Raw genomic sequence first — 27,301 nt, forward strand, 5'->3', positions numbered from 1 at the left:
AACATTCAATTTTTAAATGAAGGGCAGATTTTTCCACCCTCTTTTAATTATTCATGGAATAAAAATCAATATAAGCTCCGTTTGTAAAAAAAATTGCTTTCTCACTAAAATGTGGTGAAAAAAGGATAGATTAAAAAAGGAAGAGGAGAAAAATAATCAATGAAACACTCAGGTTTCACTGATGTCACTGTTGCTATGGAAATAGTATCCAATGAAAATTGCTGGTAAAGAAAAGGAGGGGTTGCATCAGCTCTGTAAGGTTAACCCTTAGGTACCACTGTCAAATTAAATGAAAATGGCTAATAGAAACAGTCAACAATATTAAGGAAAAAGACATTTACTGAAGTGTTAATTTCCCCTTAAATCACTGGTGTGCATCAATTTTAGAATGAAACAACAGAGAAAATGGGAAAGATTGTTAATACACAGGCAATTTGCTCTATCAAAAATTACATCTCAAAAAAAGCTATTTTAGGACCATATATCAAATCAAATTGATCAAATATACACACAGTATACATAAAGTAAAAAAAGAACCACAGCAGCATTTACCTCTTCTACTCTTCAAATCAAACATGCTGGGCTCCACTTTTACTTTGAAACATGGTTACCTAAATTCTTACACGCTTTAATCAGGCCTGGGTTGCTATGAATGAATCCCAAGCAACCTTAGATTCAGAATTGCAAAATAAAGCTGTTTCTTTTGATTTAACAATTTAACTGCCCATTTGTAGTTGTACTGAAATCATGCGTGCACACGCACACACAAACACACGCACCTCCCTTCACTTTCTTTTCTGCAAAATGAGAGAAAAAGCCCAAAGAATTCTGCAGCAGTACATTTCTGGGGTTGTGGGGAAAGGTAAAAGGCGAAAAAGGGAAGACAGCATTTAACAAGTCCTTCATGTTAGTATAGCCAAGTTTCTCCTTCGAGCTTCAAGACTACATTTCAGTTTCCATCTCAGACATAACCCAAAATGTAAGCTCAGGCTCCATTTAGTTCCAGCATAAAGGAAAGTGAGAAAATTATACCAAAGCAGATACTTAAGGGACAACTGCATCCTTCATTTATATTTCTCACCTTCTTGAGGTGAGATTTTAAATGTAGAAAAAAATAAACTGTTTTGGATATGTAGGCACAATGTTCTTAAGATGTGTATGGAAGAAACTATACAAATAAAGCTATTTGTACATTGTACTTTTAAACGTTTGAGATGGCCAAGGAGCTCACTAACCGTTTGTCAGATGGGTCGCAATGTGGGTCACGATGTCGTGGAGATTTTAAACAATCCCTTACTATGCGAATCATGGTTGCAGTCCGATCCTTCCATACCTCAACCTATTTATTATGCAAAGGCCATCTCCCACCTCCAACCCTTATATAAATAAGGCAAATTCAAGAAATAGAAAAACACAGGGGGAAAATTTTCTGAAAATACCCAACAAATTCTGCAAGCTCAATCTTGGAAATTTTCTTTCCTCCTTATGTGAGCAGATGAATGTTTTCAGTCTTGCTGCAGCATGTTAGAGATAAGTCATATGAAAATCTAGCACCCTCCCCCCATCCCAAATCCTCAGAGGCATTCCACACAGGGTCAGTATCAACTCAGCTCCCAGTTTCTGAAAGTAGATAATAACAAAAATAGAAAACATTACAATGTCAGAGATCAGCAGTGCACACGCTTGTACTGAATTCTTTCTGCTCTGCTGCTAACTGCTGTCACTGACAGTGTCTGCTCAGATCAAGTGTGCACGGAGGAAAACAGGGCTACAAGAAGGCAGTGAGCTGACTCAAAGTAGCCAAGGCAGAAGGATGGGAGAGCAAAGGAAGGAAGCTCACTTGGTGAAAATCCAAAACAGATTACAAAGGACTCAGCTCTGAAAAGCAAACACAGTCTATGTTTAGGTAAAATGGAGGAAGTTTGAGGAGTACAAACTTCGTAATTTGGGGTCTATTGGGGAGGAAGGGGAAGAGGAGGAAAGGATGGTGTTATTTCTAAACATACTCTGAAGACCATTCCCAACAACAAAAAAAATATGGAGATCTTTAGGCATTAATTCCTCTTAGTACGAAGATCAATTAAATTTAACTTTTGATTCATGTTTATCTAATAAAATTCTGGTCTTATAATATTCCTTTTATTAGCACAACCAAGTAGTATAACATGTATTGCTAAACAGAAAACTTAAAAAGAATTAAATGTTCCATTATATCACTTTCTATTTAAAAAATTATAACTGAAAACCTGTCCTGTAAATCAGACTGAAAATCAAGTAATTTTCTCAACCTAGTTTACAATTTCAGAGATGCTCAAATGTTATTCTGTTGTCTTGCAATGACTCTTAACCTTTATAACTATTCTTCTCATTTCAGGCAAATAAAAATATCTAAACATATATTTAGGTGCACTTAGGATACTTGACCATATTTCTTACCTTCTCCCTACTTTGAACAACATGTATACTTTTCTACAGTTGATGGACACATAATCAATACAAGCATTATTTTTAACACTAGTAATTTTAAAACAATTCTCTTTAAGGATCTGTGCCACAGTAGAAAGTAATATTAACGTGCAACTTCTCAAGGAGCCCACCAATATAGGTAGATAAGGCAGATATAAGACATTATTTCAAAAAGAGGTGTGTGAGGCTGGGTGTGGTGGCTCACACCTGTAATTCCAGCAGTTTGGGAGGTCGAGGTGGGTGGATCACTTGAGGTCAGGAGTTCGACACCAGCCTGGCCAATGTGGTAAAACCCTGTCTCTACTAAAAATACAATAATTAGCTGGGTATGGTCTCGCACACCTGCAGTCCCTGCTACTAAGGAGACTGAGGCAGGAGGATCACTTGAACTCAGAAGGCAGAGGCTGCAGTGAGCAGATATCGGGCCACTGCATTCCAGCCTGGGCAACAGAGTTAGACCGTGTCACAAAAAAAAAAAAAAAAAAAAAAAAAACCGGTGTGTGAGCATTTTGCCCGAACCACCACTCATCTTGGATGTCATGACAGGAAAAGCTATTACCTTCACCTTAGTAATTTCCAGAAAAGGAAAATGAAATGATCCTACTTATCCTCTATTTTAGACTATCTTTCTGGTTCTTTTCATTCTCAAGATGCTTGCACATCCTGAGGAATCCACAAGTACCAAAGCTATAAAGAACAAGTCAGGAATAAAGCTCCCTGGTATTCCAAAGGCTCACAGTACTGATTCCATGGAGCGGTGAATTTGAACCATCAAGGAAAGCAAATCTCAAGCTAGGCTTTCAGAAGCCTAAGGTTGACAAACACATAAATCTAATAAGAAATGGTCAAGTTATTCACAAGGACAGTTAGGCTGAGGGACCTTGAGTCTATGCAATCCACTTCCATTTTCCTAGACTCTATGTGCAAGGAGGGCGTGAGCCATCTGTCTTAGTTTTTGATGCAATTCCAATATTATCAAAGACAAGATAAAATCATCTTCAAAGTCCTTCCCAGATACACAGTTTTATGTCTTTTTTCCTAAACATCAGCATCCACTGTTTTGTAACCAGAAAACATTAAAAACTAGAAACTATTAGAAACTAGAAAGTTGTGAAAACTCACAAAGCTGTATTTTTCAATCCTGAAACTTATTTATAAAAATTCTCTTGGAGTACATTTAGCCATAAAAATGGTATCACTAAGTAGCTTAACTGCCAATCTCTCTCACAAGCGAACAGAGAAAAATCTAGCTCTTCTGAGAAATTGTTTTTCTCACTCTGATCAGGTCACTTAACCTGTCAGAGCCCTAGTCTCATTTTTTGTATGTGGATGCTAATATCTCTATCATCTTAGGATTTGCAAGGCAAAATATGTAAGATGTCAAGTAATTAATATTGAGCCTAAATATTAACATTACTTAGAATTTTAAACAATAATGAAGTAGTTTTTCAATTTGTCAAAAGGAATTATGAGTTATAAAAAAGGTTAGAAAACACTGATCTAATATAGTTATAGAATAAATACTGTAAACACTAAAATTTCTACCCCCAAAATCTTATCTGAATATCATTCAAAATAACCTATCTGCTCTCTACTTTTAGAAACTCATTATATGGTTTTGAAACCATAAGATTTGGAGAAAAACAGGCTCCAAAATACAAGCTCTATCACAAGTCACCTTACATCACTGTAGTAACAGCTATTTGTTCTGGCCGACCCTCTCTCCTTCTAGGGTTCAGCAATCCTTTTAGGAGATTGCTCCTCTTTCTGCCTCTTCTAATGTCTTTCTACTCATATAGTTGAAACAGAAGATGCCATCTCTCTGGGCAGTGACTGGCCAGAAATTGGCTCCTGGTCGAAGCTTAGCCAGTCAAAGTACCCCACCACACAATCACAGAGATTAATTCAAGAATGAGCCTGTAACCGATGCCAAAGCAGTCAGAATCTTTATCTAGGATGCCTTTATTTGGAACTGATAAAAAGCTAGCATTCTAGGTAGCAAGCCCTGGCTCCTGTCACCTCCTGTCATACTTAATTTTATGGGCTAATTTGGCTAGGCCACAGTGCCCAGATATTTGGACAAACACAACCCTAGATGTTACTGTGAAGGTATTTTTTAGGTGAGATGAACATTTAAATCAGTAGACTTGAGTAAAGCAGATTACCCTTAATAATGTAAGTAGACCACATCCAATCACTTGAAGGCATTAAGAGAAAGATGAGGTTCCCCAAGGAATAAGGAATTCTATCTCAGATTACCTTTAAACTTGAGATGCAACATCAACTCTTCACTGGGCCTCCAGCCTGCCAGCCTGTCCTATAGATGTCAGACTTGCCAGCTCCCACAACCTTAAAAATTTCTTAAAATAAATCTCTGTCTCCCTCTCTCTCTACATATATACACACACACACATATATACACATATATATACACACACACACACACATATATGCACACATCCTATTTGTTCTCTAACCCTCCTTCCCGCCCACCTATACCTTTACTCTTCCAATTATATGGGGTCATCAAATTCTTCTTTTTGCCTAAACCAGCTCCAGTTAGGTAGGTCATTTCATCTTTTTTAAGCCTCCGTTTTCTTCTCTTCAAAGAGGGATAATAAAATCTTTATCTCACAATTGCATATAGGATTACAAAATTTATGCCAGCATACCCGGTTTACATAGCAGATGCTAAATAAAAAGTTAAACACCAACAAACTCTTTATAAGCTCTAGTTTCTGCAGCTATAAAATGAGTCTCTACTTTACAAACCATATATGGGATTGCTATGAAGAGAGATAGAGAAAATACACAATAAAACCTAATATACCACTATGCAACTTATCTACTGACTCAGTAACACATATTGAATCCTATTACATACATGTCACTATGCTATACTTAAGGGATACATAAAACCAGAAGGCACCTGCCATTAAGAAGCCCTTAATTCAGAGCATGTGAACACACACCTGGTGTGAGGGGTTGGGGATAAGAATATAAAGAGATAATTACAATGCACTGTACTAGGTGCTACAACACGTAAGCACTGTGGGATAGGAAAGGTTCTACGAGAACACAAAGAATGGGAACTTGACTCTCCCTGAAGAAGGTCAGAAAAGGTCTCCTTGGTATCACTGAAGGTAGGATGATTAATTCCCAAGTGAGCTGTGCAGACAATAATGTCATGTTTATCAATATAAATTACTCCGGTCTGAGAATACTGCGTGAAGGAGGTGAGAGACTTCAGCTAAGCCTTGAAGAAAAGAGTAAATGTCAGGTAAGAAAATGGTATTTCAGCCAGAGATAAAGCTTATACAAGAAAGCACAGACGATGTTGGCAAAACAGCAGTAAGAAGCAGACTAAGAAGAAAACTCCTCAAATTTGATAAAAGATCTGCATCTACAAATCTAAAAACCTCAATGAACTCCAAATAGCATAAACACAAAGAGACTCATTATAATCAAACTGTTGAAAGAATCTTGAAAATAGCAAGCAAGAAGAAAAGCAACTTGTCAATTTGTGACATATAATCAATCCTTAATAAGATTATCAATGGATTTCTCAGCAGAAACTTGAAGGTCAGAAGGCAACAAAATGATATATTTAAAGTGTTGGAAGAAAAAAACCTGTCAACTGAGAATTCTATACCTGACAAAACTGTGCTTCAAAAGAATGAGGGAGAAATCAAAATACTCCTAGACAAACAAAGGCTGAGGGAGTTCATTACTTCTAGATCTGCCCTACGAGAAATGCTAAAGGGAGACCTTGAGGTTAAAATGAAAGGATGCTAGATAGTAATTGAAAGTCATATGAAGATAAAAAGATCTCCAGTAAAGGTAAATACATGGGTAAATATAAAAACCAGTATAACTGTAATTTTTGTTTACAACTCCACTTTATACTTTCTATAGAATTTAAGAGACAAATGCATAAAAAAGAATTTGTGAATCTGTTAGTAGATACACAATGTATAAAGATACAGTTTGTGACATCAATAACGAAACGGGGGAGTTTTTTTTTTTTTTTTTTTGAGATAGAGTCTTGCTTTGTCGCCCAGGCTGGAGTGTAGTGGCGTGATCTCGGCTCACTGCAAGTTCCACCTCCCGGGTTCACACCATTCTCCTGCCTCAGCCTCCCAAGTAACTGGGACTACAGGCGTCCGCCACCACGCCTGGCTAATTTTTTTTTTGGTATTTTTAGTAGACATGGGGTTTCACCGTGTTAGCCAGGATGGTCTCAATCTCCTGACCTTGTGATCCACCCGCCTCAGCCTCCCAAAGTGCTGGGATTACAGGCATGAGACACCGTGCCCGGCGGGGGAGTTTTGATACTGTTTGTGACATCAATAACATAACAGGGTGAGAATGGGCTAGGTGCGGTGGCTCACTCCTGTAATCCCAGCACTTCGGGAGGCTGAGGCAGATGGATCACCTGAGGTCAGGAGTTCGAGACCAGCCTGGCCAACATAGTGAAACCCCATCTCTACTAAAAATACAAAAATTAGCTGGGTGTGATGGCAGGTACCTGTAGCCCCAGCTACTTGGGAGGCTGAGGCAGGAGAATCACTTGAACCCAGGAGGCAGAGGTTGCAGTGAGCCGAGATTGCACTGATTGCACTGCTGCACTCCAGCTTGGACAACAGAGCAAGACTCTATCTCAAAAAAAAAAAAAAAAAAAAAAGTGGGGGTAAGGGCAGAGGAGAAAATGGAGCTGTATACGACCAGAGTTTTATTTGTGTCTTTAAAGACCGAGTCTCTGTTTCCCAGGCTGGAGTGCATTGGTGTGATCACAGCTCACTGTAGTCTCGAACTCCTGGCCTCAGGCAGTCCTCCTGCCTTAGCCTCTTGAGTAGCTAGGACTACAGGTATGCACAGTCAACTAATTTTATTTTCTGTAGAGACAAGGTCTCACTATATTGCCCTGACCTCAAGCTATTCTCCCATCTTGGCTTCCCAAATTCCTGGGATTAGAGGCATGAGCCACCACGCCTGGCCAGGAGCACAGTTTTGTATGGGACTGAAGTTAGTTTATATCAATTCCAAATAGATTGTTCAGTTTGGGATGAGAAAGTTCCAGAGATTCATAGCGGTGATAATTGCACAATTATTGTGAAAGTATTTAATGATATTAAGTACATTTAAAAATGACAACAAAAGAGTGAAACTCCATCTCAAAAAAAAAATTACTTTAAAACTTTAACCATTTTAAGTGTACAATTAATGACACTGAATGGTACACTTTAGGTGGTTAAAAATTTAAAGTAGTAAATTTTATCTTATGTATATTTTATGATAATACAAAATTAATGAAAAAGAAAGTAGAGAGATGAGAAAATTCTAGACAGACTAACTTACCTAGAATGGAAGGTTCATGTGTGGTTAAATAAAGCTGAAATGGTAAATCAGAATAAGATTATAAAGAACTTCTGTACTAGGTAAAGACAGGCTTTTACTGTTGTTGTTGTTGTTTCCTTTATTCTGAGACAAAGTCTCACTCTGAAGCCCAGGATGGAGTGCAGTGGCGGGATCTCGGCTCACTGCAACCTCTCTGCCTCCCGGGTTCAAGTGATTCTCCTGCCTCAGTCTTCCGAGTAGCTGGGATTACAGGCATCCGCCACCACGCCCGGCTAATTTTTGTATTTTTAGTAGAGATGGGGTTTCACCTTGCTGGATAGGCTGGTCTTGAACTCCTGACCTCAGGTGATCCACCCACCTCAGCCTCCCAAAGTGCTGGAATTACAGGCATGAGCCATCGTGCCCAGCCAAGATAGACTTTTAATATACAGGAAACGGTGAGTCCCTTAGAGGTTTCTGAGACATGCTTCTTTGAACGCCGAACGGCATTATTTAGCAACACAGCTCTTCTTTCCTGTCTGGCTTGTGGAGGAAGAGAGGAAGCAGAGGCACTTACTGCTCAGAAAGCTGATGACAATTGCTAGAAAGGCAATAAAACACCCTGACTCTGCTTATCTTAGGAACTGTCAGAAGCCTTGAGCTAGATTACAGTAATAACTATAGAAAGCTGATGAGAAAGTCTTCGTTTTAAATTTAAACCATTTGAAAGTTACACGACCTTTCATTCTAAGAATTCACAGTTCATGGCCGAGTGCGGTGGCTCATGTTTTTAATCCCAGCACTTTGGGAGGCCAAGGTGGGCAGATCACTTGAGGTCAGAAGTTTGAGACAAGCCTGGCCAACACGGTGAAATCCTGTCTCTACTAAAAATACAAAAATTAGCCGTGCGTGGTGGTGCATGCCTCTAATCCCAGCTACTCGAGAGCCTGAGGCAGGAGAATCACTTGAACCTGAGAGATGGAGGTTGTAGTGAGCCAAGATCATGTCACTGTACTCCTGCCTGGGTGACAGAGCAAGACTTCATTTCAAAAAAAAAAAAACCAAAAAAACAAAAAAACAAGAATTTGTAGTTCATAAAAGCTTAGATTAAAGTTCGAGGACAAAGACATTTATTCTTACCATAAGTTTTAAATTACTCTAAAAGTTGCCTTTGTCAGGCACAGTGGTTCACAACTGTAATTCCAACACTTTGGGAGGCTGAAGTGGGAGGACCACTTGAGCCAAGAGTTTGAGACCATGCTGGGCAACACAGTGACACCCACGTCTCTATAAAAAATTTTTTAAAAAATTAGCTGGGCATGGTGGCATATGCCTGTAGTCCCAGCTACTTAGGAGTCTAAGGTGGGAGGATTGCTTAAGCCTGGGAAGTCAAGGCTAAAGTGACCCATGATCACACCACTGCTCTCCAGCCTGGGCAACAGAGCCTGACCCCATCTCAAAAATATATACATACATACATACACACACACACACAAACACATGCATAAATAAAACTTGCCTTAATTATATAATCTTCATGAGATATTATTTCATTTTTTCAACAAATATTTATTAAATGTCTACTACATTCCAAACAAGATGGTAGTTGGGCCTCTATTTATAGTTTGCTGGGGAAAACTAATAGCCATTAATTATAAAAATTTAAGATAAATACTGTGAAAGTATGATGGTACTATGGGAATAACTAATGTTCTTACTTAGTTCTGAGAGACTGGCTGTTTTTAATGGGTTTTATTTTTAAAAATAAGAGAATATATTTATGGGTGTAAGTCATTGAAAAGAGAGCCTAACTAGAATCAGAAAAAACACAAACTTTGGGGTGTGGCTTATATGACAAAGCACACCCCCTTAGTGGCAGGTCCCAAAATTAGATGGTTCATTTTTCAAAGGGGAAATAATATATATATATACACATACACACACACATATCTCTGGAGACAGAGTCTCACTCTGTCGCACAGGCGAGAATGCAGTGGGGCAATCTCGACTCACTATAACCTCTGCCTCCAGGGTTCAAGCAATTCTCCTGTCTCAGCCTCCAGAGAAGCTGGGATTACAGGTGTGCACCAGCACGCCCAGCTAATTTTTGTATTTTTAGTAGAGACAGGGTTTCACCTTATTGGCCAGGCTGGTCTCAAACTCCTGACCCTCAGGTGATCCTCCCGCCTCGGCCTCCCAAAGTGCTGGGATTACAGGCATGAGCTACTGTGCCTGGCCAGAAATACAAATTTATTTTGCAAATCCATAATAATCTATTCTACTTATCTAGCAGGACAAAATGAGATTAAAAGAAACCAACAGAAAAGATATATAAAACAAAACCTTAATTTTCTGAATTACAAAATAGGGATAATAAAGTTAATGGGCAGGATTAATTTATGTTACATCTAGAAACACTCCAGGGCAATGCCTGGCATGTAGTAAGTGCTAAATAAATTTCAGCTAATATTATTATTACCATTACATTGTTTACTAGTATAAAAATACATTTACTGGCTTTTTGAAAGCTGTAATAAAGCACCTGGAGTGATGGCAATCAGGCCTCCAGTATGTTGGTGGAGACTGTGACTCTTAAATCCTCCAGGAGCTGAAATTTCTTGGTATATGTTTTTGCTTTCCAAAGACAGACTATAATATATCTCAATAATTATTGCTGTATTAAAAGAGATAAGTGCCCCTTAGTAAGCTACCAGAGCCACAAAACAATACAAGCAAATGAAATGTATAATAATTCTAACTCAGAACAGAACAGGTCCAACAGAAGATACATAGATTATGTATGTATGTATGCATGCATGCATGCATGTGTGTATTTATTTATTTAATAGAGACTGGGTCTTGCTTTGTTGCCCAGGGTGATCTCAACTCCTGGCCTCTGCAATTCTCTTGCCTTGGCCTCCCAAAGTGCTGGGATTACAGGCGTGAGCCACCACGCCTGGCCTATGTGATTTTTGAATGATCTAACAGGCACACATGAAAAAGTAAAAAGAAATGAGTGAAGTTTATTTTAATGTAATATTTCAAAATGTAATAAAGGTGAAAAATATTAAGATATTTTACATTCTTCTTTTTCATTCTAAATCTTTGAAATCCAGTATATTTTATACTAACAACACATCTTAAATTGGACTAGCCATATTTCAAGTGCTCAATCACCACACAGGTAGTGGCTACTATACTGGACAGCACAGGTTCAGACTTCAGCAAGGAGGTTTTCAAATAAGGAGAGTCTCCCAAAACCGAGGTTTTAATGATGATCTATACACTTTATGTGAAAATGAATTAGGCTGCCTCCTTACTATCAAAGAAATGCACACCACAACCTAGAGCTTCAGTTATTTAACCAGTAATACCATTCTTAAGGCAGAGTCACAAAAGAGACCTTTTGGCGTCAGTATCACAGATCTTTAGAGGGTCAAAAACACATCAAGTTGGACCATATAAGTAAAAGAGCTCCAGATTTGATGATATAAGCAATGAATGCTCCAGACATAATGGTTTCTAATGATATTTGAACTGAACTAAAACAAAAACGCAGAATTTTTAAAAATTCAAACCATATGCTAGGATTTAGAAATTTTAAAAAATCAGTTATTGAATATGATGGAAGTAGAGGTCTATATATTTAGTAACACAGAATCTGGCTACCTGGCTACATAGTTCCATTTACTCTTCAACTAGAGAAAGAAAGTTCATTCAGCTACTCCAACCAATATTTAGTGAACAGCTATTGAGTAAATCCTGTACTCTAAGTGCTGAACTCGGTGTTGGGATGATGATGATAGATACTAATATGTATTGAGAACTTACTATGTTCCAAGCATTGCGTTAAGCATTGTGCATGGTTATTCATATTTCCATTTTATAGATTAAAAAACTGAGGTACAGATAGTTAAGTATATCCAGGTCATGTCAGGCAATCTGGAAATCTGGTTAAAAAGCCCATGCTCTGAAATACTATACTATATTGCCTCATTAGAAGTAAGAGTTGGCCTGTGTCATCACACAGTCGAGAGTCTACTGGGAGAGAAGGAAACTGTGTGCTCTCTGAGCTGAGGGAGATAATCAGAGAAAGCTTCTTGGAAATGAAGACTTGTTCATTTCTTTATCTGAAAAACTGAAATAAAGTTATTTACCCTTCAGGGATGTTACAAGAGCTCAACAAGTGAACTTATATAAAGAAGGCATAGTACAATGCCTGGTAACTATTATTCTAATTATCTATCCTGTTTACTGACCCAAGACCAGGATAACCAACAGGCCTGACAGGATGTGGCTTTAACTTCCTGATGTTCTTGCTAAAAGGACAGAGACAGGAAGGAAATGGAAGCTAGCAGATGACAAAATATTAACTCCTGCCTCAGCATAATTTACCACCACATTATCCAAGTGACTGAAGCAATCTCTTAGTATGTTTCATCTTTTCCACTGCCAAGAACTTCTCTAACTGAGGCATTTTACTTTCATAGCAACAGCTCTCAAGAATGGGTCCACAGATAGTTTTTAAGTGTCTGGGAACTCCTGAAATAAATACAAAATAGTATCACAGATATACATGTTATTTTTTTCTGTGGGCAGGGTGTAACAGTCTTCATCAGATTTTCAAAGGAAATCCTTGACACAAAAACAAGTCTGCAACTACCATATGATTAAGCAATTCCACTTTTGCAAATATACTACGAAGAACTGACAGCAGGGTCTTGAAAAGGTATTTGTACGTTCATGTTCATAGCAGCATTATTCATAATAGCTAAAATATGGAAGCAACCCAAATGTCCATCAATAGATGAACAGGTAAACAAAACATGGTATGTAAGTACAATGGAATTATTATTCAGCCTGAAAAAGGAAGGAAATTCTGACATATGCCACAACACAGATGAACCCTGAGGACGTTATACGAAATAAGATAGTCATAAAAAGACAATATCTCGTCATTCTGCTTATATGAGATAGTTACAGTATTCAAAATCAGAGAGAAAATAGAATGGTGGCTACTCTAGGGAACGGCAAGGAAAATGGGAGGGAGTAGAGTATGGGGAGTTACTGTTTAATTGGTATGGGGTTTCAGTTTTATAAGATGAAAAGAGTCTTGGAAATGAATGGTGATGATGGTTGCACAACACTGTGAATATATTTCTTTTTCTTTTTTTGAGACGGAGTCTCGCTCTTGTCGCCCAGGCTGGAGTGCAGTGGTGTAATCTTGGCTCACCATAACCTCCACCTCCAGGGTTCAAGCGATTCTCCTGTCTCAGCCTCATGAGTAACTGGGATTCCAGGCGCCTGCCACCACGCCCAGCTAGTTTTTGTATTTTTAGTAGAGACAGGTTTCGTCATGTTGGCCAGGCTGGTCTTGAACTCCTGATCTCAGATGATTCGCCCGTCTCGGCCTCCCTAAGTGCTGGGATTACAGGTATGAGCCACTTCACCTGGCCATGTGAATATATTTCATACCACTGAATTGTTTATCTAAAAATGGTTAAGATGATAAATTACTATGTTATGTGTATTTTACCACAATTTTTTAAAGTGGGAAAAAAAAACACTAAGTCTGCAGAATATTTAAAAAAAAAAAAAAATCAGCCCATTAACCTTAATGCTCCTGTGAGGATTTAAAAACCTTTTATATATAAAATCCTTTTCTTTTTCTCTTTTTTTTTTTTTTTTTTTTTGAGACTGAGTCTCACTCTGTTGCCTAAGCTGAAGCACAGTGGCATGACCTCGGCTCACTGCAACCTCTGCCTCCCAGGTTCAAGCAATTCTCATGTCTCAGCCTCCTGAGTAGCTGGGATTATAGGCATGCGCCACCATGCCCGGCTAATTGTTGTATTTTTAGTACAGATGGGGTTTTGCCATGTTGGCCAGGCTGGTCTCAAACTCCTGGCCTCAGGTGATCCACACGCTGCAGACTCCCAAAGTGCTGGGATTACAGGTGTGAGCTACTGTGTCCGGCCTAAAATCCTTTCCTATAGTCTTCAAAATAAGCAATTATTCAGAAAGTCTTTGCCTTAGTTCAACATTTAACACATGGCTTCTATTCTGCCATAAATTTTGCAGAAAGTAAGTCTTGGAAATATTCCAATATTTATAACATACTTTGAGTCATTCATTCAACCAACTTGGTTATACTAATTCCACGGGGTCAAGTAATGTGTGTGTTAATTTCTAGGCCTACCAAAATGAACAAGACATAGCTCTTGCCCTTAGGAATTAAAAATTTACCAAAAAAGTGATATAAATTACTATAAACAGTAGAAAATACTACAATAAAGGAATAAAGCCTCTGGAAGAAGAGAAAAGAATAACTAGTAATCTGAAGATTTCATGGAAGGCTTGACAGAACAGACAATATTTAAGATGGGTCTTGAACATGAAAAAAACTTTATAAGGTAAAAGGTGTGCTTCAGGCAAAGGGGAACAGTAGGATCAGAGGCACAGAGGAATAAAAGTGGTGGTATGTTGAAGTAAGAGGTAATAAACCCATCTATCATACAACTGGAGAAAGGGGATAAAGCTGAAATAGTAGATTCGAGTACTGTACTGAGCCCTCAGAGCACAAAGAGCAAACACACTGTATCTGTTCTCAAATAGCTTTACCGTACCATAAGGGAGCACACTGTGAGAGGTGGCTAAGACAGAATAATGGTCAGGATGCCAAGTGAACACCATGAAGGAAGAGCCTTTACGCCATGTTCAAAGAAGTGAATTGGATTCAGTTGGAGATGGGAAGTCACTGAGGGATCTGAGTTATATTTTATGACAACTTTAAGACAGATTTCAACAATATTGAAAAGATTATTTTCTCATCTATTATAAGCTAAACACTAGGGATACAAGCAGCCCCTGTGCTTAAGAAGCACATAATCTAGTTGGAGATTTAAAAAACACAGAATTATAACAAAGTATGATAAATGTTATAACAGTTGTAAATATAAAGACTACATAAAGTAGGCTCTTAAATAAGACTTGAAGAGAGAAGAGAGGTTGGGAGGTAAAGTCAAGGAAGGCTTCATCTCCCAGAGGAAATGATGTCTAAGGTGAGATTTGAAGAGTGAGAAATTGATCAGACAACAGGGAAGATAGGAACGAATTCAAGAGACACTGCAAAGGTAGAAGACTAAAGATGAGAAGAAGAAAAATCTCAGGTTTCTAGGTTGAGTGACTAGGTGAATGGTGATGTCACTGACAAGGGAGATACAAAACAGAGGTGAGGGGACAATTAGGGAAGTCATATCCTACTAGATATTCAGATGAAAACGCTAGTAGGCAATGAAAAATACAGGTCTTGAGCTTAAGTAAGAGATTCGGGTATTTGATGAGTGTTATATGACAACTACCTGTATTGCTTTTCCTTAAGTTAAAAATATCATACTAATTTAATCTAATTGGCATAATTAAATCATTTAATTAATAGCAAATGTTGAAGAAATCACAGAAAAATTTGTAAAATATACCAAAAGGTATCTTGCCTCAAGCTCCCAATGTCTTATATTTTCTACTAGAAACAATTTGGTGAATTAAAGATGAAAACAAAGACAATGAAATCTCATTTTCTGACCAATAACAAAGAACATTCTTTACCCAACTAACTCAAGTTTATATACTGCTTTCAATATTTCCACTGGTTTGCAATGCTTAAAACAAAATATGATTCTAAGAAACATATTCCTTTTTCCATTATGCATTTCCCGAATTTTACAATGAATATGTATTATAACCATCATTAAGACAAAAGTATTGTAAAGCACTATATTCATTATACAGTAATTACAATTTCACATCATACATGCTGTTTACTTAGAGGTTTGATCCCTGGACTAAAATATATATATATATATATATATATATATATATTTTTTTTTTTTTTTTTGAGACAAGTCTTACTCTGTTGCCCAGGCTGGAGTGCAACGGCTCACTGCAACCTCTGCCTCCCAGGCTCAAGTGATTCTCCTGTCTCAGCCTCCTGAGTAGCTGGAATTACAGATGTGCGCCATCACGCCTGTCTAATTTTTGTATTTTTAGTAGAGAACGGGGTTTGACCATTTTGGGCAGGCTGGTCTCGAACTCTCTAGTGATACACGTGCCTCGGCCCCACAAACTGCTGGGATTACAGACATGAGCTACCATGCCCAGCCCCTGGACTAAAACTAAGTATCTTCATCTCAAAACCAAAGAACTGGCTAACATTTTATCAGGTAACAATTTAGTAAAAGCCACAAACAAAATCTGTTTAAATTATTTTTTCTTGTTTTGTAGTCATACTCATCACAACCTTATTATATATTAATAAAAAAATTAGGCCAGGCGCGGTGGCTCAAGCCTATAATCCCAGCACTTTGGGAGGCCGAGACGGGCGGATCACGAGCTCAGGAGATTGAGACCATCCTGGCTAACACGGTGAAACCCCGTCTCTACTAAAAAAATACAAAAAACTAGCCGGGTGTGATGGCGGGCGCCTGTAGTCCCAGCTACTCAGGAGGCTGAGGCAGGAAAATGGCGTAAACCCAGGAGGTGGAGCTTGCAGTGAGCTGAGATCTGGCCACTGCACTCCAGCCTGGGCAACAGAGCCAGACTCTGTCTCAAAAAAAAAAAAAAAAAAAAAAAAATTAGAGGCTGAAGAATTTTAACTTGGCACGGAAAAAACAGTCATTCACAAGAATAAAAACCAAGGTTTTTATAATGTAATACCTTGAAGATTTGGTGATAATGACCTAATACAACTACTTACGAAAGCATATTTTAACAACTATAATTTTAGCATGGGGATGAGTCTGACTATGACACTAATGGAGTTGACAGATTATGTAAGTTGCCTACACTGTAGAGCTCACCTAAAATAAGTCTAGCAAAAATATTTTCACAAATGTCAAATCATGTATAAATACATCACACATTTATAAAATGTGACTATACTCTAAAAACTGGCAAGGTTTTGAAATTCTCTGATTTTCATAATAAGACAGTCACAAAATATTAGGTACGTTATTTTCATGTTGCCAGCTGTCATTTACTATATAAGACTGCCACTGGTACAACTTAACATTATAGTTACTAAAAGTTATTGAAAGATTAGTTGACCAAAGTGTAACAAATAATGTTTTTAACAGTAAGAGCATTTTATCTATGATGCTCTAATTCCCATTAAAATTCATTATAGAAATATTTTATACATTAAACAAGTACACTCGAAGTCAAATCAAGCAAGTCCTAGAACATTGGTGTATGTATCCATTTTCATAGGCTTAAGAGGCTCAGAAGATAAGTATTTTCAAATGTACCTACTATAACATGTATATAACATATATAGGGAAGCAAAAATGTTTATGGACCACATGAAAATGAAAAGTCTAAACACCATTATAGATTCAGTAATTAAGTGTTTGCTACTTCTATTTTGAACCAAAGTCAAAAACTTAAAAATCCTAATGAGTGGCAGAATTGTACAACAGAAAGAATGCTGAACTTATACAACCTGGTTTTGATACCAGTACTGTCTCTTAACGTGATGTGTGACTCTGGATTTGATTTTTTTTTTTCCCATTAGTAAGGACAAAATTAAACTATACAATCACCATGAAGGGTTTTTTGTCCTGGTCGGATTTCCATATTAGAAGTTTTATGTCATAGGAAAAGGCCAATAAGCCGATCCAATTAGACTGAATTTCAGGTCTTTTCCAGGAAATGCCAGAAGAGAGGCGCTCTTCACCAAACTTGAAATTATAAGTACATGTAGCTAGATGTACTATAGCCCTCTTGCCAAAATAGGGAGAAAGTCTATCTGAGAATGGAATTAACCCAGCGGAAATGGAAACAAGAAATGGAGAGCAAGAGAACTGATTATATCATCTGAGCCTCAATATCAAGGAATGCTTTAAGCCGACCCCACCTTTGAAAGGTTTCAGTTTCACATGTCAATAAATTTCACTCTTAAGTTAGTTTGGGTTTAGTTCTTTCTTACAACTGAAAAATTCTAACAACCAGTTTTTCTACAGAAATCTCAATATAGTCTCACAGATAAGGTTAAGATCATTGCCAAATTCTTGCCATATAAGGCAGTTAACTCATTTAATCTCCTTATGTCTCAATATTGTCAGTAAAATGAAGTATATCAGCCATTATCTGCTTCAAAGTGTTGTGAGGGTTAAAAAAAGAAAAAGATTGGTGTGAATATTTAGATACAGTGCCCTGTAGACAGAAAAATTGTCTTATTTTTAAAAAGTAATTTTATAGTCATTTTTACAATCAGTATTACTATAAAGTTTCCAGGGAACACAGAAATTAAGGAAGTACCAATACTATCTGCTATAGTCAGATTCAAATCTAATTGTATTTGAGTCTGTCCTACATAGTACCTATGTATAAGAAAGAAGATTCAACTTAGAATAAAGTAGTCCTGGGATCAGGTATTAGCTCTACAGCTGACAAGCTTGTATCATTTTGGGCAAAATAATCTAAGCATCTTAAGTTTCTTACCTGTAAAACAGAAACACCACCACCTATTTCAAATTACAAGGTTTGTGTGAGGGTCAAATAACAGTTATGAAAGCTCTTGGCATGGTGTCTGAATTTAACATTCCATCTATTAAATGTATTAAATGATAATGTTTTTCTAATATATTATTCAAATATCTAAGGTCGGAGAAAAACTATTTTTCAGTCATTCTAGGATATACATTTTTTCACATTTTTCTCTAAATGAAATCAAACAGTACCTTATAGTTAATGGCATGTCATTGTTTATTTGGCAGTGACTTTTCAGTGGTACGTAAGTATATAGTGTATCCTGCAATTAAAGGCTGCCTCATATATGATGAAGTACCCTGACTCCGTTCAAACAGAACTGTGGTACTTAACCAAATAAGGTAGCATTTATCAAAATATACATTAGAAACAGAAAGGTGTGTGTGGGGAGGAGGTTGTATACATATATACATGTATGTACTCTGTGTGTGTGTGTCTGTGTGTGTCTGTGTGTGTGTATGAGTAGGCTGTAATTTTGCTTTACATACCTCTGTAGGTCAACTATTTCATTGTTAAGAGTATCTAGTTCCTTAATAGCAGAGAAATCTGCAACAGGACTTGATCCTATGATGTTCTAAAAACAAAAAGTTCACAATTATACATTACTATAAAATTATGCAATATATAACAAGACACTAAAAATATTAAAGCTCTACCCAGATACAAGGTATTGCATATTTTACTCTATTACTGACACTTTCCACTAAAAAAAATCATATCCAGTGCAATTATAATTTTATACTTAATTATATAGTAAGACATTTACATTTCCCTTAAATTCTCTGAAAACTGTTATTCTATACTATGTACCCCATCCCCATCTCCGATCTGAATGTCTTTGTCACTTGATCCTAGCCTGTTCAGAACCTTGCAGTAAAAGAGATGCCAGATTCATAAACTAATTCCTCCACCGAAGTATAAATTCTTAGAAAAATTGATGGTGATTTATTTGTATTCGTATTTGTTGAATCTCAGAACTACAGTAGTGGTTGATTTTATTTAATTCAAGGAATTTACACTTTTTTTACATACTGTGTCCATTTTATTTAAAGTAAATCATCATTCTACAAACTGTGACCTTTTATAAATGTAAGCTATTGTTATAATTAACTCTTCAATAGAATATGTTCTTAAAATATGTGGCCTCCCATTGAGTTGTTTCTACCTTGGCCCTATGTCCTTTGTAAACTATCGTTGATGCCCCAGAGAGCTGGCTGAAGTCAGAGCGAAAAGATAAATGCTTCCTCAGACATTTCATCTACACCCAATGCTACAACCAGATTAACAAATAACAGGATAATTACCATCTGGAAATGTTAAAACTGAGGCCTGAACATGTAAAAACTAAGATACACTGCTGACTTTATATAATATAACAGAACATAAGACTTAGTGTTAATACTTATGTTGTTGTATAGTTAATTTACGTCAACAACTTGCACAACAGAAGAAACCTAAAAGCACACGATATCTCATCTCCTCACATTTATATACTCATTTACAAATCACTAAGCACTTTAAATTCCACTAGTTAATTCTCAACACTAATCTGTAAAGTGGGCAGTAGGTAGAGCAGATATTATTATTAACCCTATTTTAGAACTGAGGAAACAGATTAAATGACTTGCTCAAAGTTGAACCCGGCCAGTATGCAGTTTAATCAAGAGTCTTCTGATTAAAGTGCTATTTCATGCAATGCCCCCGGTGGCACCTGCATATCAAGATCATTTAGGTAAATAAAATTATTACTCTAAAAGTAAATTTGATAAAACAGGTACATCAATAAAATTTAGCAAGTAATTCCTTTTATATTTCTTTATGCCACACTGCACTTTTAGTACTAAGCTGTTTTGACTATCAGTACTAAAATTCATCTGAGAAGGTTTAATACTAATCTCAATTTTATATTAATTATAGCTTTGTATGAAATACATCTCTTATTTTCTGTGTTCCACTGATATACAAAAACGTATCAATGTTAAATTAAATTAGGTATTTTAAAGTGGATTTCTGAATGCGACAACTATTCACTAGTATTTTAACTCTGTCTAAACCTGACCTATGAACTAGGCCTGGCCAGACAGCTAAACAAAATGAAACATTAGCATTTGGTCTCACTTTTATCAGCAAGAGTAACTTACTTCACTTAAATGCTATGAAAAATTTGCTATCAGAGGTGCAAATGTACCAAAGAACTTGTGACTACCACACCTCCTCTGTCACTTTAACTCAAAAGAAGGTGACTCACATTTTATAGTCTTCCCTGTAAAATTATCATCAAATAAGAAGACAGAGTGAGACAAATTAGTTTAACCTCAAACAAGCTAGAAAGTGACATCCCAGATACTGAAAAAAGTTTAGCTAATATTTTATGTAGCATTTGAAGGGTATATGAGGAAAAATATATAGCATGTCCCCTTCTTTCAAAATGTTTCCTCTCACCCTATCTTGTATATTACACAAAAATTCCACTTTGGTGATGTTAAGTGGATCAGAGAGCCTAGGGAAGGTAGGCTAAAATGCACACAAGGACCAAGTGACATGTGACAAAAGCATGCTGTTTAGGAATTTTCTCCTTTTTGCTGAATAAAAAACCTCTCATTTCAAAATGTATCTTGTAAACCAAAAACTACAAAGCTAAAAAAGGCATAAAATAAAGCTCTAACCTTGAGAGAGAGTAGAGTTAAGAAACTGACAGTACAAGAAAGGCGAAAAGCAGAGTGCTGCAGAATGGAAAAAATAGTCCAAACTAGAAAAAACACAGAAAGGAAAGCAACATTCAAAAAAGGATTAGTCAAAGCTGCAAAAAATGCAGTACTAAAAAAAACAGATTAAAGAGAAAAGAGGTTATTTGAAAGATAAAACAATGCAAGTTTTCATTTTTAAAGTTAAAATTTTGGGTTAATAGATAAGACAGCAGTGATAAATTCCCATTTCCATGAATAATGCTGGTGTCTGACATAAATAGACAAATGTATCTATGATCTAGTGAATGAACTTCAGACAACTGTATACCTCATGCAACTTCAAGCATCTACTAACATAGAGACTTCAATGAACAAACTTAATTTGCTCCAGAAATTTCTGTCGTATCTGTAATTTGTGTTGGTAGGCAACTGAATAGGTTATAAAATGAAGAAGGCGAAATAAAAAAACAGTCTGCATAGGTGAAAGAAAGCATGAAACAACACAGTATTCCATAACTGAGGTACAGTTATACAGCAAAGAGCAAAAATGCAAATTCAGTAACCTTTATCTCTCTGGGTGGCATCACTTTTCCACAACTTAAGGGATCCATGTCCATAAGGAATCAAAAAATTCACAAAATGCCCCCCCAATAACTCACAAAGCAGAAAATATTTATTTTATTACAAATAAGGACAAAAACTACTGTAAGTAACTCTCCATACCTGAGTTATAAATTCCATTTAGTTTACTTAAAAAATCCAATTTTCTTTCTTTCTTTCTTTAAGAGATAGGGTCTTGCTCTGTTGCAAGACCCTGGGTTCAAGTGATCCTCCTGCCTCAGCCTCCCAAGTAGCTAGAACTACAGGTACGTGCCAATGCACTTGGCTGATTTTTTTGTTTTTGTAGAAACAGGGTCTTGCTATGTTGCCCATGCTGTTCTGGAACTCCTGGCCTCAAGTGATGCTCCCACCTTGGACTCACAAAATATTGGAATTACAGGTGTCAGCCACTGTGCTCAGTCCCAATTTGATTTTTGTTAAGCTTTTTAAAATGGGATTTTTAAGAACCATGTGACAAAATTAATCCAAAACCCAAAATATTCTATGATATTTTAAAGAGCCCTCCTCATACCACACATTTGACAACTCTTATTACTGTGTAACAACCCTGAAAAATCGCCATAGCCATGGTTACTTTATAGGCCGTAAGAAATTTAAAAATACAAAGTATTTATTTTTAAAGGCAAATAGCCACTATGGTATGCAAGTCCTTCAAAGGTCTACTAAAGGCCAAGATATTGTAAATGCATCATACTAGGAAGGGTTTCTACATGAGAGAAAAATCAAGGCATGACTAAAACAATGAAGTTTTGAAAATTCTCACTGCTGTCCAGAAACCAAAACTAGGTAAAACCCACTTCTAGCTGTTCAAATATGAAATTCAGCAGTACACTCAGGAATAAAAGGTCATCTATGGCAAAAACCACACAGATATATCCTCAACATAATGTTTTCCTTGGAGGCTTTTTTGATGTAAAATTGACACCAAGCAACCATCATATGCAAGATTCTGTTTTCAAATCTGTATCATTTTATGTAAGAGTGAATCATCAAGTAAAACACAATAATTTAATTTTTATAGCTTTCCTTTTATAATCTATTCATAAAACTTAATTCACAAATCCAGCAAAGGAAAAATAAGTCCACATTTTTCCAATTTTAAGATTGGAAATATAGTTGTCATGTTTAATGAATGGCGTAAACAAGCTACTGGCCAAGGATGTTATACAAGGCACTCCAACATATTTATAGGCACAAACTAAACCACAAACAGTATACTGTTCTGCTCTTAGCCAGATACATTTTCTCTTCTATTCCATCCAAACTGAATCTGTAATTTGACATAGTATTTGTTCCTTTGAAATTAATGCATTCAGGTTTTCTTTTAAGCTTTCTTACCTTTTGTAAACTGGCCCTGTCTGATGGTGGAATCATTTCAGGAGTAAGAACGTGAGGAGGATCAATGCCCTTGATTAACTTCTGACTGATTAAGTGAAAAGCCAAGGCAAATTGATCCTTTGAAAGTTTCCCACAGTCCTTTGTGTCGCATAATGACCTGCACAAATAAACAAAATAAACAGTATATAAGTGCCACAACTGCAAAAAGTCCAGAGAGAAAGTACCGCTATGCAGCTTTTTAAAAACAATGTGGTGAATTTAAAAAGACAGTCACACCAACTTGCAAGTTATTAAAAACTCACTCAACTGTTCGAAGAGGTAGATCAGCTAAGATGGTAAAAAGAGAATGTTCACTCTGGTGCTGAGCAAGAGCCTCTAATCTGGGTTTACACTTTGTGTTTTCTTACCAATTTTCAGAACCACTATACAGTAAAAGTTGTGGTGGGCCAAAGAATTCTAACATTCCTTACTCCCAACACATTTTTAACATTAAAAGATATTAAAGATAAAACCTAAGTCTCAACAAATTTGATTCACTGGTGGCATTAGAAGGATTCTAAAACAAGCACAATTTTCATGTTGCTATGCCTCCTGCAACTCTTGGAGTAGGAGGATACAAGGATCACCAAGCCAAAGCAGAATGAACAGCTGCAAATGGAAATCACATGTGAGGAAAAGGCAGCAATCTGGAAAGCTTTACACAATCACTTGAAGAGAAACAGTAAATGTTTTACTCTATTTTCTTTTTCTGTAAGTAAAAAAAAGTTCAGCTTTCTGAAATCCTGATCTGTTTAACTCATTGAAGGCCAGTAGGGTCTGATGAAAAGACTACATACTTAAAAAGACTATGTGTCACATAGATCTTAAATTCCAGCTTTTCTACTTATTTCTTCTTGTAACCTTGGCTAAATTTTTTTAACCTCTCCAAACCTTAGTTTCCTCACCTATAAAGTGGAGATGATAACACTCATCTTGTAAAATTACTATCAGAATTAAAGACAGGATATATAAAAAGTTTGGGCACAACATCAAGCCAGTGACAGCTGCCATTTATTGAGTATAGTGCCTACCCTAGGCACTCAATAGTGGTAGCTACTACTAATTATGCATATTTAATCTTTCCCAGTCTTGGGTTCTTGTTTCTTTTTTTTTTTTTTTTTTTGAGACGGAGTCTTGCTCTGTCGCCCAGGCTGGAGTGCAGTGGCCGGATCTCACTGCAAGCTCCGCCTCCCGGGTCCACGCCATTCTCCTGCCTCAGCCTCCCGAGTAGCTGGGACTACAGGCGCCCGCCACCTCGCCCGGCTAGTTTTTTGTACTTTTTTTGGTAGGGACGGGGTTTCACCGTGTTAGCCAGGATGGTCTCGATCTCCTGACCTCGTGATCCGCCCGTCTCGGCCTCCCAAAGTGCTGGGATTACAGGCTTGAGCCACCGCGCCCGGCCTCTTGTTTCTTTTAAGGCAGATCTACTTACTGTCTGCCTCCGTTCTTTTCTAAGTTTCTCTTTACAACAATGTAGTTCAACTTTTGAGGTTTCTGCCTCTTGAAAACCTGAAGATAACCTCTTGGTATCGTTAGGTGGATTGGCAGCAGACACATTATAAAGCATTTTCATATACATTATCTCATTTTCTGTGAAATTCATTAAAGACACTAGGGTTTGTCTTTTTCAAGGACCAAGTATGTTATTCCTATGTGAAGGCATGAAAGTATACATATACACTATAAAATTATGCAGGTATGCCTTGAAGATACTGTTTTTTACATTGTTTAAATTTCATATATCTGGATTCTCTGAAAATTTTAAGTTTAATTGATATAAACAGAAGCTGGATTTTAACATTCTAGTAACAATTAACTGACACTGTCATTTTATTTTATTTTATTTTATTTTTGAGATGGAGTTTCACTCTTGTTGCCCAGGCTGGAGTGCAATGGCGTGATCTTGGCTCACTGCAACCTCCACCTCCCAGGTTCAAGCAATTCTCCTGCCTCACCGTCCCTAGTGGCAACTACAGGTGCGCACCACCACGTCTGGCTAATTTCTTTTATTTTTAGTAGAGACAGCGTTTCACCATGTTGGCCAGGCTGGTCTCAAACTCCTGATCTCAGGTGATCCACCTGCCTTGGCCTCCCAAAGTGCTGGGATTACAGGCGTTAGCCACCGCGCCCAGCCGATGCTGTCAATCTTATAAAGCTTCAGGTAACCCATTCTCAAGCTTTTGTCCATTAGCCAGAAGAATTCTTCAGATTCTGATTTTCTCTATAAAAATTCTGAAACAAAAACTGTCCTATTTACAAATGACTAAAAATCAAAATGCAGAAACTGGAATTGATACAAAACCATATTTTTAAAAAATCAAATCAAATAAAGTCTTACCATATATGGGCTAGTAAGGTAGAAGGTAAACCTGTTTTCAAGAAGATTTCACGGACCTCCAGTCCAGACACAAATCCGTCCATATCTTTATCAGTTTTCAGGAAGATTTCATCATATTTAGCTTTTTCTGCAGGGGATACAACCCACTGGGGGGGGGGTGAGGGGTGGGGGGAGAAAAACAGTATTTCTGCCAAAATGAAACAAACTTTGAAGTGTCACTCTTTCAATCCATTACAGTATCCATCACAAATTCTGAACAATTCTACCCTACTAACTCAGAGCAACAATGTATCACTTCCATATGACATCTCAATCAAAATGCTGTGGTGAAGACAAAATAACAGAAGAAAATACAGGCCAATTAGGACTTATCTATAGGTGCACATTTCCACTTTCTATTAAGAAATGAGTAAATTCAAACATAGTTAACTCTTGACTTATGCCCACATTAATATAGGTAACTCAAAGTCTGTATAAACAAAATACTCAGATAATTCTCAATCTTTATTTTTTATAGTTTGACCCAGCAGTGTTAACCACAGCCAAACTGGCTGATTTGCCTACCCTGTCATTAATCTTCCTTTACTCAATCTGACAAGAGGCAGGCTGGGGGCAGAAAAAAAAAGCCTTGGACAACCCAGAATTCGATAATTTGATCCCAAAGAATCAAGAGTTAACTGAGATCAAACAAAAATAAAAACAACTATTAATTATGCCAGGGCAAACATGCCATGTTAGCATGGAGCATCTTCCATCTCTAACTTTAATTCCAGGGAGATCAAGATAAAGCCAATAAAACATTCATATGACCCAAGGCCAAATGTAGAAAGAATATGTCTTCTCTGGAGTATCACATTATGTAGGTTCAACTAGATGGTGCTCTAAAATTTTTATCCCTTTAATTGCTCTATCTTTGTCAAATAGTAAACTATTAAACGCCATGCACTTTGTTAAAAAAAAATCCTTTAACACTGATAAATCTATACCTGTCTTAATGGTGTTTTGGTAGGTAAAATGCCTACAGATGGTAAGGAGTGGTAAGATTCCTTGGTTGATGCTGAAGAGGGGATCAACCGCACAGAGCCTGATATACTGACCGTTTTTCTCTTAGATGGTGGCACCAAGGCTGGAGGCAAGGACAGTGGCACAGGTTCTTTCTCCAGTGCACAGTATACCAAAAACATGGCCTTCAAAATAAATGAACCAGGGTCATATATATTAAAAGCACTTAATATTCACCCACTGAATTGATTATTGTTCAATGATAAATCATCTTTAGGCTCTCAAATCCTTTTTTAAGAAATTGGGCTGGGAGGGAAAGAAGAGAAAAATGAGGGAGGGATGAAAGAAAGGAGGGAGAAAAAGAAAAAAAATAAAAAGTAAGAAATATTTAGGAAGATACCCTTAGTAAAAATTTAGAGATGCACCCTTCAACTAAAGTTTTTGCAATGTCAAAGGCAAACAATAATTTGAGAAGACAACATCTGCAAAGAAAGAAGTACTCTCCCTAATATATAAAGAGCTCCTAAAAATTAACAGAAAAAAAAAAGTCCAACAGAAAAATGGAAAAAGAGGTTGAAGAGATATTTTACAGACAAGCAAATCCCTTAAATGGTCCATTCTTCAACATACAAAAATATGCCCAATCTCAGATGAAAACTGTAAGTTAAAACTATATTGAAATACCATTTTCCACCTAATTGGCAAAAACTCCAAGTTTCATAACATACTTTTTTAGCTAAACTGTGGGGAAATTTTCTTACACTGCTGATGGGAGCTGAGGGGTAGCAGACTATGCTACCCCAAAACATTCCACTTTGGCATAAGGATTATTTTGAACTGAAAGCAACTGAGAAGTAGTAGTATCAAAAAAAAAAAAAAAAAAAAGTTCTCTGCCCTCCCTCTCTATGCCTAAAAGCAGGATACAAATTTA

At 37.0% G+C, this 27,301-nt stretch overlaps 1 protein-coding gene across 6 annotated transcripts in view; it reads right to left on the reverse strand.

The window, feature by feature from the left end:
- EPS15 (epidermal growth factor receptor pathway substrate 15) overlaps nt 1-27,301 on the reverse strand; it is a 162,125-nt gene that overhangs the window by 55,826 nt on the left and 78,998 nt on the right. For 5 of the 6 annotated variants that reach the window (XM_021941483.2, XM_021941474.2, XM_021941493.2 and 2 more), the window contains 4 exons: nt 26,355-26,555; nt 25,369-25,514; nt 22,992-23,148; nt 18,834-18,919 (listed from right to left, as the gene is read on the reverse strand). In XM_021941483.2, coding sequence (XP_021797175.1) covers nt 18,834-18,919; nt 22,992-23,148; nt 25,369-25,514; nt 26,355-26,555 — 590 coding nt within the window. The remainder of the gene's footprint in view (nt 1-18,833; nt 18,920-22,991; nt 23,149-25,368; nt 25,515-26,354; nt 26,556-27,301) is intronic. The other variant, XM_021941482.2, reaches the window with a different exon arrangement.

Source organism: Papio anubis, chromosome 1 (genome assembly GCF_008728515.1).
Source record: "Papio anubis isolate 15944 chromosome 1, Panubis1.0, whole genome shotgun sequence".
In the NCBI taxonomy this organism is placed as follows: Eukaryota; Metazoa; Chordata; class Mammalia; order Primates; family Cercopithecidae; genus Papio; species Papio anubis.